The sequence below is a fragment of the Archocentrus centrarchus genome, chromosome 18, assembly GCF_007364275.1.
Source record: "Archocentrus centrarchus isolate MPI-CPG fArcCen1 chromosome 18, fArcCen1, whole genome shotgun sequence".
Classification (NCBI taxonomy): domain Eukaryota; kingdom Metazoa; phylum Chordata; class Actinopteri; order Cichliformes; family Cichlidae; genus Archocentrus; species Archocentrus centrarchus.
This window is the reverse complement of record NC_044363.1, coordinates 11,997,400-12,010,017: the sequence shown is the minus strand read 5'-3', so window position 1 is coordinate 12,010,017 and position 12,618 is coordinate 11,997,400. Positions and strand designations below refer to the sequence as shown.

The 12,618-nt window shown below is 41.2% G+C and overlaps 1 protein-coding gene across 1 annotated transcript; it reads right to left on the bottom strand.

The window, feature by feature from the left end:
• Window positions 1-2,599: 2,599 nt before the first annotated feature.
• On the bottom strand, window positions 2,600-6,371 carry LOC115797003 (protein NLRC3-like; the record flags this gene model as incomplete). The annotated part of the gene is made up of 4 exons (XM_030753490.1): window positions 6,364-6,371; window positions 4,433-4,499; window positions 4,124-4,325; window positions 2,600-4,041 (listed from the first exon to the last, which is right to left on the bottom strand). Coding segments are annotated over exons 1-4 (1,719 nt in total), but the record flags the coding sequence as incomplete, so codon positions are not given.
• Between the last annotated feature and the right edge of the window lie 6,247 nt (window positions 6,372-12,618).

Here is a 12,618-nt window from a genome sequence, read left to right as displayed (position 1 = left end):
AGTAAAACCAAGAAACACAACCCGAACAATACAACAAAATAGAACTTCACATAAAGAGCTAAAAACACTGGGCCACCGGACCAGGACCGTGACAATCACAAGAATAAGATCAGAAAAAAATATGGTTGCAGAATATAAAATATAATATACAGAGGTGGGAAGTAACAAAGTACAAATACTTTGTTACTGTACTTAAGTTGGAGTGGCTGTGGCTCAGGAGATAGAGCAGGTCACCTACTAATCAGAAGGTTGGCGGTTTGATTCCTGGCTGCACCGGGCTGCATGCCAAAGTATCTTTGGGCAAGATACTGACCCCCAAGTTGCTCTCCGACGCAAGCGTTGGATTGTGAATGTTAGACAGAAAGCACTTAGATACACATGGAAGTGCTAGTATGACTGGGTGAATGCAAACGTGTTGTATAAGCACTTTGAGTGCTCAGATAGAGTAGAAAAGTGTTATATAAGAACTAGTCCATTTATCATTTAAGTAGATTTTTAAGGTATCTGTACTTTACTTGAGTATTTATTTTTCTGACCACTTTTTACTTTTATTCCCTACATTTTTTTTATACGAATATCTGTATTTTCTACTGCTTACATTTTCAAAACAACCTCGTTACTGTAGAAAAGTTTGCATTTCCGGTCAGTGCAGTAGCCGGCTCCTGATTGTGAGCAGGTTTTTTTTGGAATCCACAGCAACAGGGTGGAAGGGAGGGTGCAGACACACCACAGTAGAGGGAGAGGATCGCAAGACCGGAAAGAGCTAGAGGAAGTTTTGCTTTACATAGAGGCTATACGCAGAACAGAGAGGAAAATGAGTGACAGAAAACGTAAAGCACATAAGTGTCACATTGCAGTTTGTCACACATTGTGTCTGCTAGCTAAAAGAACAGCGGCTGTGTTTCCAGGGACAGAAAAGAATGAGCGATAACTTCACTCAGACGGACAAAGATGTAAGAAAGAGGAAGAAGAGAGCAGCAGCAGCAGGTCAGCTGATCACAGCCTGCACACCAACATCATTTACTGCAGCTCACAATAGAAAGCTGTGATTCTTCTCCCCATGCAGAGCCACTACAGCTGATCTTCGGGTTCCTCCACCTTCTGAATCCCACTGTAACCCCTGAGTATCCTCATGTTTGTGTTTAGGTGGAGGCACAGTCACCCTCTCCTATGGAGGACACAGAGAATAGAGCTGTGTTTAAATTCCCTTTAACAGTTTGTGTCATACATAACAGATTCAAGCTGAGTGCATTCATTAGAATTAACATTTAGGTTGGAATAACATTTGTGTTCTCATTTAATATTATTTTATATTATTGCAATAATATATAATGAGGTTCAGTTAGCTTTACAGAAACATAGTTAGAAGAAACGTCCTTCAAAGAGCTACTTTTACTTTCTTACTTTGAGTACATTTCACAGCCTGTACTTTTATACTTTTATTTGAGCACAGAAGTTGAACCAGTACTTGTACTTCAACTTTTACCAGAGTAGTTTTTAACACAAGTACTTGTACTTCTACTTAAGTACAGAATGTCAGTACTTTTGCCACCTCTGATAATATGCAAGCTATAAATACAAGTAGCTCTGACATGTTACTGTCTAACAAGTTTATCGTGGGTCATAAAGCTCCAAGTATGTTTATTTAAACATCTCTTTGTTTAGTCTTTTCCTTTTTTTTTAGCATGTTACGCTTTGTTTACCACCTTGTTGCCAGATTTGTGTCTCAGCTGGTTCCTGAGGCCTCCATCACAGCTGATCAAAGCTGTGAGAAATCAGCAGTTTCTCTCTAATAACTTCTTTAATTCTCTTTGTAGTTTCACAATTGCTTAAGAGCACTGTTGAACCTCTGGCATAAACTAATGTGATTCAGTTTTTGTTTTGTTTTTTTAGTTTTCTGGTTGCAGATCTTTTTCTCATCGTTATTTTTGCGGTTTTCACTTTTTGTAATATTGTTTTTGGGTTTCTGTTTTGACTTTTTGTTCTTCTACTGGTTGAGTTTTGTTTGCCTTACAATTACAATAGTAATTTCCCTTTGGGATCAATAAAGTATTCTGATTCTGATTTTTGTGGGTTGTGGGTTGATTTGATTATAATTTCAGTGCTTCCATCTGTGTGCCTCCCTCTACCTTTTGTGAGTGTATCATTGTCATCTTGTTATTGTTTCTTCCTTGTGCGACTCATGTGATATAACTCCCTATCTATGTGATCCTCTGATTACCTGATCACTCAAATTGAGATAGATTGATTAAGTAAATTATTCATATGGAAGAAACAGAATTAGTTTTGCACAAATAAAAAGTGAATTGCTTTGGCATGATAAAAGTTATAGACTGTGTTCAATGGCAAATACTGTAATCAAATAACATTGAAAAAATAAAAAGAAATAAAATTCTCTTTGATGTGCCAGCCTCAGGTTCTGTGTGTGCATGTCTGTGTGTATTTTCATTAAAGTTTATGTAACAGCTCATTAATCAAATGATTTTCAATTTTATTGATTCTTACTGACCTAATTTTTTATTTTATTTCTTTGTAACTGGACTGTTTCCTGATTCATCTCTGAGCTGCTTCCTGTCTGTGTCAGCAGACCTCGTAGGAGAGTCTGATTGGTCTGCAGTGAAAGACCCAGGAGGAACCGGAGGAACAAGTCCAGGTGTCCATTTGGACTCTCTAAGGCCTTGTCCACAGCACTCTGGTAGAAGTGTCTCACTGAAGGCTCTTCAGTCGGCACTGATGCTGTTTGTTCTTCTTCCAGCAGGTTGACACCAGAGTTGGTGAATGTCAGATGGACATGAAGAGCAGCCAGAAACTCCTGAACACTCAGATGGATGAAGCAGAACACCTTCTCCTGGTAGAGCCCTCTCTCTTCTTTAAAGATCTGTGTGAACACTCCTGAGTACACTGAGGCCTCTCTGATATTGATGCCACACTCTGTCAGCTCTGATTCATAGAAGATCAGGTTGCCCTTCTGCAGCTGCTGAAAAGCCAGTTTCCCCAGAGCCTCAATCATCTTCTTGTTCTCTGGGGTCCAGTGTGGATCTGTCTTTCCCCCTCTGTCATACTTGATGTTCTTCACTTTGATCTGAACAACCAGGAAGTGGATGTACATCTCAGTCAGAGTCTTGGGCAGCTCTCCTTTCTCACTTGTTTTTAACAAATTCTCCAGAACTGTAGCAGTGATCCAGCAGAAGACTGGGATGTAGCACATGATGTGGAGGCTATGAGATGTCTTGATGTGGGACATTATGATGTTGGCCTGATTTTCATCTCTGAATTTCTTCCTGAAGTACTCCTCTTTTTGTAGGTCAGTGAACCCTCTGACCTCTGTAACCATGTCTACACACTCAGCAGGGATCCGATTGGCTGCTGCAGGTCGTGTGGTTATCCAGATGTGAGCAGAAGGAAGCAGATTCCCCCTGATGAGGTTTATCAGCAAAACATCCACTGATGTGGACTCTGTGACATCAGTCAGGATCTCAGTGTTGTGGAAGTCCAGAGGAAGTCGACACTCATCCAGACCATCAAAGATGAACACAACCTTGAACTTTTCAAAGCTGCAGATTCCTGCTTCTTTGGTTTCAGTAAAGAAATGATGAACAAGTCCCACCAAACTGAACTTTTTATCCTTCAGCAGACTCAGCTCTCTGAAAGTGAATGGAAACATGAACTGGATGTCCTGGTTGGTTTTATTTTCAGCCCAGTCCAGAGTGAACTTCTGTGTTAGGAATGTTTTCCCGATTCCTGCCACTCCCTTTGTCAGCACTGTTCTGACTGCTTTGTCTCTTTCAGGTGATGTTTTAAAGATGTCTTCACGTCTGATTGCTGTTTCTGCTCTGTCTGCTTTCCTGAAAAATGTTTCAGTGTGTCTGACCTCATGTTCATTATTGACCTCTCCCCTCCCTCCCTCTGTGATGTAGAGCTCTGCGTAGATTTGATTCAGCATGGATAGAGTCTGTGCTTTATCAATGCCCTCAAACACACACTGGAACTTCTTCTTCATGTTAGATTTAAGTTTACACTTAAAGCATGGACGGGAGTTTTCTACAGGAAAGAAAAGAATTAAAATAAAGATTTCAATATAACAATTTCTTGAGAATTAATTTATGTAAGCAAATCCTCTTACTGCTCTGCAGATAGGCAGCGAGTTCCTTTTCCTTCATTCTCTGAAGGAAGTGCACTGTGAGCTTCAGAAATGCCTCTCTTCTGCTCCTCTGCTCCTCATCCTCATTCTGACTTTCTAAGAATTCTTCATAATCTGGATTCAGAGAACTCTTCATCTGCTTTAGCTCATTCTTCACAAAAGCAACAATGTTGTCCTCCAGCAGCTGGAAGAGAATACATTACACTATCCAAATGCACAGAAGGTCACATCTATGTTGATCTAAAAAGTGTTGCGGAGAACAGTGAAAACTATCCTTTCTCATCTACAAACCATGAATATGAAGTCCAGGTCAGTGTGATTCTGGTGGGAAATGGAAACATTTGACTCCTGACTGACTCTGTGAAAATGCCATCAAATATTATCAGCAGTTACCATTTTACAGAATTCCCACAAACATAAGAAGCAGCCCATCCATCCATTCTCTTATCCTGTTCAGAGTCGCTGGAGCCTATCCCAGCTGACATAGGGTGAGAGGCAGTATTCAACCCATACAGGTCGCCAGCCTGTCGCAGGGCCAACAAAAACAGACAGACAACTACTCACACCTATGGGCAGTTTATAGTGACCAATTAACCTAACCTCAGTAACTGCATGCCTTTGGACTGTGGGAGGAAACCCACACAGACACGGGGAGAACATGCAGACTCCACACAGAGAGGCCTGGGCCAAGGTGGAATTGAATCCAGTCCTTCCAGACAATATTTTAGCTGTGAGGCAGCAGTGCTAACCACCGTGCTGCCCCAGATTAAAAAAAAAAACAAACTCCTTTGCATTTTCTGAAAAAACTGAAAATAATATGACAGGCCATTATTTTAAGAGTGTGACAGTATATCTACATATATATACACACACACACACACATATATATATATATATATATATGTTTGTTTTGGTTTTTTTGCTGCATATTTTAAGAGGCAGCACATTAAATGGTGGTTTAAATTTCTTATTATGAACGTATAAAAGCCATTTCCAATTTCCACAAAGCTGAGTTGAAAAATTATAAAATCGTGATTTCCTGTAGAGAAATAGGGGCTGGGTTTGTTTGTTTGTTTGTTTGTTTGTTTGTTTGTTTGTTTGTTTGTTTGTTTGTTTGTTTGTTTGTTTGTTTGTTTGTTTGTTTGTTTGTTTGTTTGTATGGGGTAATCTATCTGATTTTATTAATCATGATTTGATTTATAGGCAGGCATTAGACAGAGACAAAGACTTTCAGAGCAGAAAATTAAGTTTTAGCCTTCAGCTACAAGTACTGGAGAAACTATGACGTGTTTCCAAGAACAGAATACAGTGGATCTATAAAGCTTGAAGCTCTTCTCAGTTTGGTTCAGTGGATGAACAGTTGACCAAACGGCAGAAATTTCATCAACCCAGCTGCAAGTCTGACACATTACAATTTGCTACATACATAAACCTCCATGCTGCAGCCATTAAGGATCAAAATTACTTGCAAGAATAAAAAGAAAGAAGCTGCTTTTTATTAACTAAAAGGGACAAAAAATATTTCTATTCTATGTGTTTTTTTTTAATTAATCCCCCTGCAGTAACTGGTAGTTACCGGGGAGCACTTGAGACTGACTGAATTAAATTTGATGAAGTTTTTGTCATGTTAGCTCTTCTTAGCTCAGCCTGCTTGTAGGTCGACTGCAGTGATGGATGCTGTCTTTAACCAGTCTGCATGCGTCGCGTAGTTTTATGTTTTATTACTAATGTACAGTTTTCTTCATTTGGGGCTGCGATGCAAGAATGGGGCATCTCCATGTAAAGTAGAATTTAGTAAAAGCCAAACTACACAGTATTTAGGTTGTTGTACTTTCTTAGGGACATTATGAGGTAAAAAATACTATCACCCTCCTAAAATAATGGCGTGATGAAGGGTGACGATATGTGCAAATTGAACAAAATTTCTGGGGTTTGTTTTTATAACCTGTACAGATCATTTTTTTCACTTCATCATCTGAATCTTTCTGGCATTAACGCTGACTACTACTTGCTGCAACCATACACAGTTAATCCTGAGCAAAATGAACCCAACGTGCAGCATGAACAGTCCATAGAATCATGATGTCTTACAATTTTGTAGGTTTTGTTTGAATTTACATGATGTTCAAATAAATAAACACAAACAGTAATGCTGAATATCATGTTGTAGGAAGAATAGATACGGTATTAGAAAATGCACTGTGAGGTGTTGAGTGTCGTACCTTTCCATGTTGGTCACAACTGCAGCTACCTGATCAAGAGAAAAGTTTTTATACTTTGGGTTTCTTTATGTCTTCATGTTTGTTCTCAGTTTCTCTTTGTATCCTTCCTGGTTCGCTATGAAGGCAGTGAACTGTTCTATATTATATCTGCATTGCATTATCCTTAAGATATAAATTATTTCAGAATATAGAGAAGTAAAAAATCCCAAATGAAATGATAGATCCTTTCTCAACCTTCAAGCAAACCATGAGTTTGTTTGTGATAAAGTGAAAACTGTTATCAAATTTATGCTTAACAACTTCTGTCACTCTGCAGCTCTCTGGGTTCATCACTATTTAGTGCTCTGGTACGTCTCCTTCATTTATTTAAGCATGAAGAACTGCAGAGACTTGATACTGTTTGATATGCAGTTTAAATTTTTAATAAAATCTAAACAAGATTCATTACAACTAAATATAGACAACAATAATGTAAGTCAATATATTTTCAAGAATATTATAATTAAAAATATATATTTCTCTTTATAGTAAATAATTCAAATCTTACCAAATGTTCATCAACACTGTGCTTCAGTCTGCAGCTCACTTTCTCAAGCAGCGTTTGAATGCTGTATAAATGCTTTCACTACAGGTGCTGACACGCCTTCATGGTTTGTACTGACTGAACAGAGTTCAGGTGTGTTAGATTACAGTCCAGTTCCTCAAGATTTACTGTTAGCACAGCCTGGTTTTAATGATTGAAACACAAACACAATGAGCTGAATTTCATGCCCATCAGCTCGAGACACATTTTACTTGAAAAAAAATTGAAATAAGTGCAAAAATTTACTGAAACATCTGCAAACTAAATGGAAAGTCCATATTTGGTATGAGCAAGCTTATTCTTCAATACAGCCTGAACTCTCTGAGGTGAACCTTCTCTAAGTAGTCTTCAGGAATACTTATCCCAGCGTCTTTGGCAGGAGGAGATGATGTTCTGATGCATAAAAATTTAAAATGTACTTTACTGCATCACACTCTGTAGATCAGGAGGTAGAGGAGCTCACCTACTAATTGGAAGGTTGGTGGTTTTATTCTTGGCTTCTCCAGTCTGTGTGCCAAAGTGTCCTTGGGCAAGATACTGAACCCTAAGATGCTCTCCAATGCAACCGCTGGAGTGTGAATGTGTGTGAATGTTAGATAGAAAGCACTTAAGCTTAGAACGAAGTGAATGCATGAATGAGACATGTTGTATAGTGGTTTGAGTGCTCAACATAGAGCAGAAAAGTGCTATATAAGAACCAGTCCATTTACCACAGTCTTGAACTGTCTGCACTTCATGCAAGGAAGACTACCTTGTACTGTGGTCATTCTATAGCTCAAGATCAAGTGTTTGTATTATCATTACATTAAGTTTATGTTGTCTTGTTAATCCTGTATTTCTGTTTTTGGAAGGAAAAGTGATCATGTTGGTACCAGGATTTTATATTAATCTGTGGCCTGTGTGTTGAAGCAAAGGTGAAAGAGTCCAGAACTCCAGGCTGACTATAACAGAGTTGTAAACAACAGAGGCTGAAGCTTCAAGCCTCTGGATTTTATCTGTACTGAATTTCACTCACTCTGAGTGCTGGAAGGTGGTGTTGTGTTGCTGTTGGTGCAAAGTCTGTCATCAGGTTAGATGTCACTGTGAGAACGAACACAGAAGAGAAGTCATGTTGGATCAAAGTTTATAGTGAAAATGTTCCACACTGACAGCCTGTCAGAGTTTCTTCTTCTCAGGTGTGGTTTATTGTTTCAGTTTTATAAACAGCCAACGAGTCCAGAAACTGGAACTGCTGCATCAATCATTCCCTCATTTACCCCATAGAAAAGAAACAGCCTACTGTAAGCAGAATATTTTGAAAGCAGAAAATAAAAATGGATGCAGATGGTTTAATGGAACTGGACACAGTTGCTCATTTTTAATAATCCAGTCATTCTGAATTTGAATTCTGACTCTGGACTTAGTATTGAATTGGAAATGACCCTAAACTCATGAATTTTTTTATTTTATACATTGCTTCATAGTTTGTCTTCCTTTCAAGATTCTCAGAAATGTGTGACATTAGTTTGTCATTTTTTTTGTATTTTGTGTACAGCTGTGATTTAGCATTTCCCAAGAAACACAGAGATGATTCTCATAAATCTCCCATCTTTAGAAAACCTTTCACCACAATGAAAATAAAATTTACAATGAACCTAAAAGTTTTCCTAAACACTCCGCTGATATTGTATCTGTCAGTTTGTCTGCATGTCAAATATCTGGTTTGCCTTCAATATCCTGGGTTAGACTCAAGATTTTAGACTTCTTATGCCATAAAATGGTCACAAGGATTGTCTCTTGTTCCAACTAGAGTTGTTATAGATTACCGAATAACAACTAAAACCTCAAAATTAGGTGTTTTGGACCTGTTGAATTTACAGCTCATATGAAAAAGTCAGGGCCTGACAGACTAATACCTAACATGAATCAATTCATTAAGGAGGAGGCTGAAACTCAAACAAACTCTCTAAAAGTAATCCTAACTAGAGACACATGAGGTGATGATGATGAGCAGCAGCAACCTGCAGTCTGACTTCATTCACTCATTCCAACATCTGATCCTGTTCATGGTCCTGATTTTTACACTGACTGACCAAAACTAGATGAACTACAACCAGAAGAAGAACCTGCACTTTGAGGTTATGCTTAAAAGGCCTTTTTAAACTTGAGATTGCTTTTTTCAAAACAACAGTTTGTTTTGCAAAAAGCAATCTCAAGTACTGTCAAGAGTATACCAAATCCAGAGATGGTGATATATCTATAACTGTGAAGAAATGTTTGCAATCAGAAGTCCGTAAACAAAACCACGGTGCACAGTCTGACATCAAAAAAAGAGATAAAGGTCAAACGTGAGGACAATATGCAGGAAAAGCATGGAGTAATTATTGGGCATAACTCTGGTTTTACTTGTTTTATCAACACAATTTAAAAGTGTTACATAATTTGAAGTTGAGCGTTTGGTGTCGTTCTGCGAACACAACGGGCTGTGTATCGGGAATACGTACTTCCAGCACAAGAAGACGTGGCGATCACCGGACGGGCGGACATTCAACAAAATCGATTTTGTTTGCATCAGCAAAAAGTGGAGGTCGGCTTTACGCGACGCGAGGGCCTATCAAAAGGCGAACGTTGGATCTGACCATTATTTAGTCAGAGCGGAAGTCAAGCTCAAGCTTCGAAACCAAAGGCAGCCCACACCAAAGAGACTGTTCGCACTCAAGAAGCTCAAGGACCCGACCGCCGTCAACGCCTTCACTTTGGAACTGCAAAATCGTTTTGCCCTCCTTGGAGAAACGGAGGACGTGGAGGACCTCTGGACTACCCACAGGGATGCCATCACGGAGTCCGCCCAAAACACCATCGATACGCCAAAGATACGTCGAGTTGGATCGGCTAGTCAAGTAAAGCTGCCGGAAGGACAAGAAAGAATGGCTGGAAAAGAAAGGCGCCGAAGCAAAGGAAGCAGCCGATCGGAATGACTCCAAGACCTTGTACCACATTGTGAACAAGCTCACTGGAGCGAGGTCCAATGCAAACGTCCCGGTCAAGGACAAGAATGGAGAACTCTTGATCGCCCAAGAAGAGCAAAACAGAAGGTGGGTCGAGCACTTCCAGGAGACCCTCAACCAGCCAGAGCCCACCACAACGTACAACTTCGAAGCGGCGGACGCCCAAGACGAGCTCGGGGTCAACAACGGTGAAATCACCATCGAGGAAGTGAAGATCGTGATCAAGAGGCTTAAGAACAACAAGACAGCCGGCCTGGATGAAATACCAGCGGAGCTTCTGAAACACGGCGGCCAAGCCATGGAGGAAGAGCTGACGATCCTGTTCAACAAGTGCTGGCAAAGCGGCGCGGTGCCGGAGGACTGGCGGAAAGGCGCCATAGTCAAGATACCAAAGAAGTTTAATATCTCCGAGTGCACCAACTGGAGGGGCATCACCCTGCTCTCCGTGCCTGGCAAGGCATTCTGCATCATCCTTCTTCGACAATTGAAGAATGCCCATGACCAACGGCTGCGAGAGGAACAAGCCAGGTTCCGAAGTGGCCGATCGTGCACGGAGCAGATCTTCGCCTTAAGAAACATCATTGAGCAGTGCGTCGAGTACCGGCAACAACTCGTTGCTTTGTCAACTTTGTCGACTTCAAGAAAGCATTCGACAGCATCCACCGTGACTCTCTTTGGCAGATCCTGCACCTGTACGGTGTCCCGACCAACTTCATCAAGATCTTCAAGCACCTGTACTTGCAATCGAGCTGTTGCGTCAAAACCGGAAGCGGCCACACCAACTTTTTCGAGATCACCACGGGCGTTAGACAAGGCTGCATCCTGTCACCGCTGCTCTTCCTCCTTCTCCTCGACTACGTCATGAGGCGAGCCAGTGCCCGCATTGAAGCCGGCATCCATTGGTCCGATCACGATCGCCTCGGTGACCTGAATTTTGCCGATGATATCGCCCTGATCGAGGAAAGCGAGACGAAGTTACAGCACGCAACGACCAATCTGGGAGGAGAAGCCGGCAAAGTTGGCCTGAGGATCAGTGCCGAGAAGTCGAAGGTCATGTTCGTCAGCCCCACGGACCCACGATGGGGGATTTACGTTGGGACACAGCAGCTGGAAGAAGTGGAGAAGTTCACCTACCTCGGTAGTGTGATTTCCCATGACGGTGACGTGGAGGTGGACGTCAAGTGCCACATCGGGAAGGCGGCCATGGTATTTCGGAGGATGAACAAGATCTGGTCCTCCCCGACCATCTCCCTCAAGATCAAGTTCCGCTTGCTGAATTCAATAGTCATCCCAACTGCCATCTACGCCAGCGAGACCTGGAAGTCATCGGCCATCAACACCAAGCTGGACGTCTTCAAACAACGGTGCCTTCGCCGGATTCTGTAGATCCACTACACCGAACACATCACCAACGAAGAGGTCCTGCGAAGGAATGGCTCGGTCAAACTCCACAACATCGTCGCACGTCGAAGACTCCGACTGGCCGGCCATGTCCTTCGCATGGATGACTCAAGGATCCCGAAGATGGCGATGCGCTGGCAGCCCCCGGGTGCCAAAAGACCCCGAGGACGCCCCTGCAATACCTGGTGAAGGTCATTTCACCAAGACCTCAGAACATCGAATATTCCATTGGAAGAAGCCGAAACACGGGCACAAGACCGAGCCCAGTGGCGATCGTTTATCGCCCAATATGCCACATAGGCATGGGAGGTTCTCAGTCTCTCAGTCAGTCAGTGTGTGTGTGTGTGTGTGTGTGTGTGTGTGTGTGGGGGGGGGGGGGGGGGGGGGGGGGGGCAGGAAGAAAAAAGGCAACCTGGAAGAAGAGAGCCAGCTGTCCACTGGCTCAACAGGCACCCCGATGTGTGTGTGTGTGTGTGTGTGTTTCTGTCTACATAATTTATTTAAGGAAAGAATATTATTTTTTTCCAGGATTTTTGCTTTTTCAAAACATGTTTAATGTTTTTGGAGCTTGAAAAAAAAAGCTTTCAAAGACAGTGCATAAGGAATCAAATAATCACATAAATCTGTGAATCATACAGTAAATAAAAGTTATATTTGGGCATTAAGAAAATTAAGCTCAGTTTGTCTGTACCATAACCTTGAATCAGTTTCACATGCAAAAATTTTCAATAGAACTTCTGAAGCTACAAAAGTGTTTTTACAAGCAATCAGAAAAACATCACTGCTTTTGGCACCTCCTGAGTGTGGTCATCTCATCAGGTGTGATCTTCAACTTTCAGAAACAGACAGAGGAGATAACCTTGAAGCGTAGATGGTCAAATTTAAATCAGGCCATTTTTAGATTTCTGCCTTTTACACTGCAAAGCTGATATGATCCTGGTCCTTTTAGACTTGATGTTTGGAGGTTGGATCCCAGTTCTCATATGTGACAGATAACTGAAAATGAAACATGAACAACATTAAACATGAGATTCACAACAGGTTTCCAGTAGCCTTATGTAACACCACCATTTCATGGAAATGGAAGTTCAGAAATAAGGAGCACAGATTTGCTTCAGAGCAGCACATCACAGTTTCAGGTAACAGGACTAAAGATGCTTTCACACATCAAGATATGTTACCCTAAAATGTTGCTGACCTGAAGTTATATCAAATATTCCACATGCTGTAATGAATACATAATAAGAACAACAATAAGAATAAGAATAATGGCTGGTTGTCTGT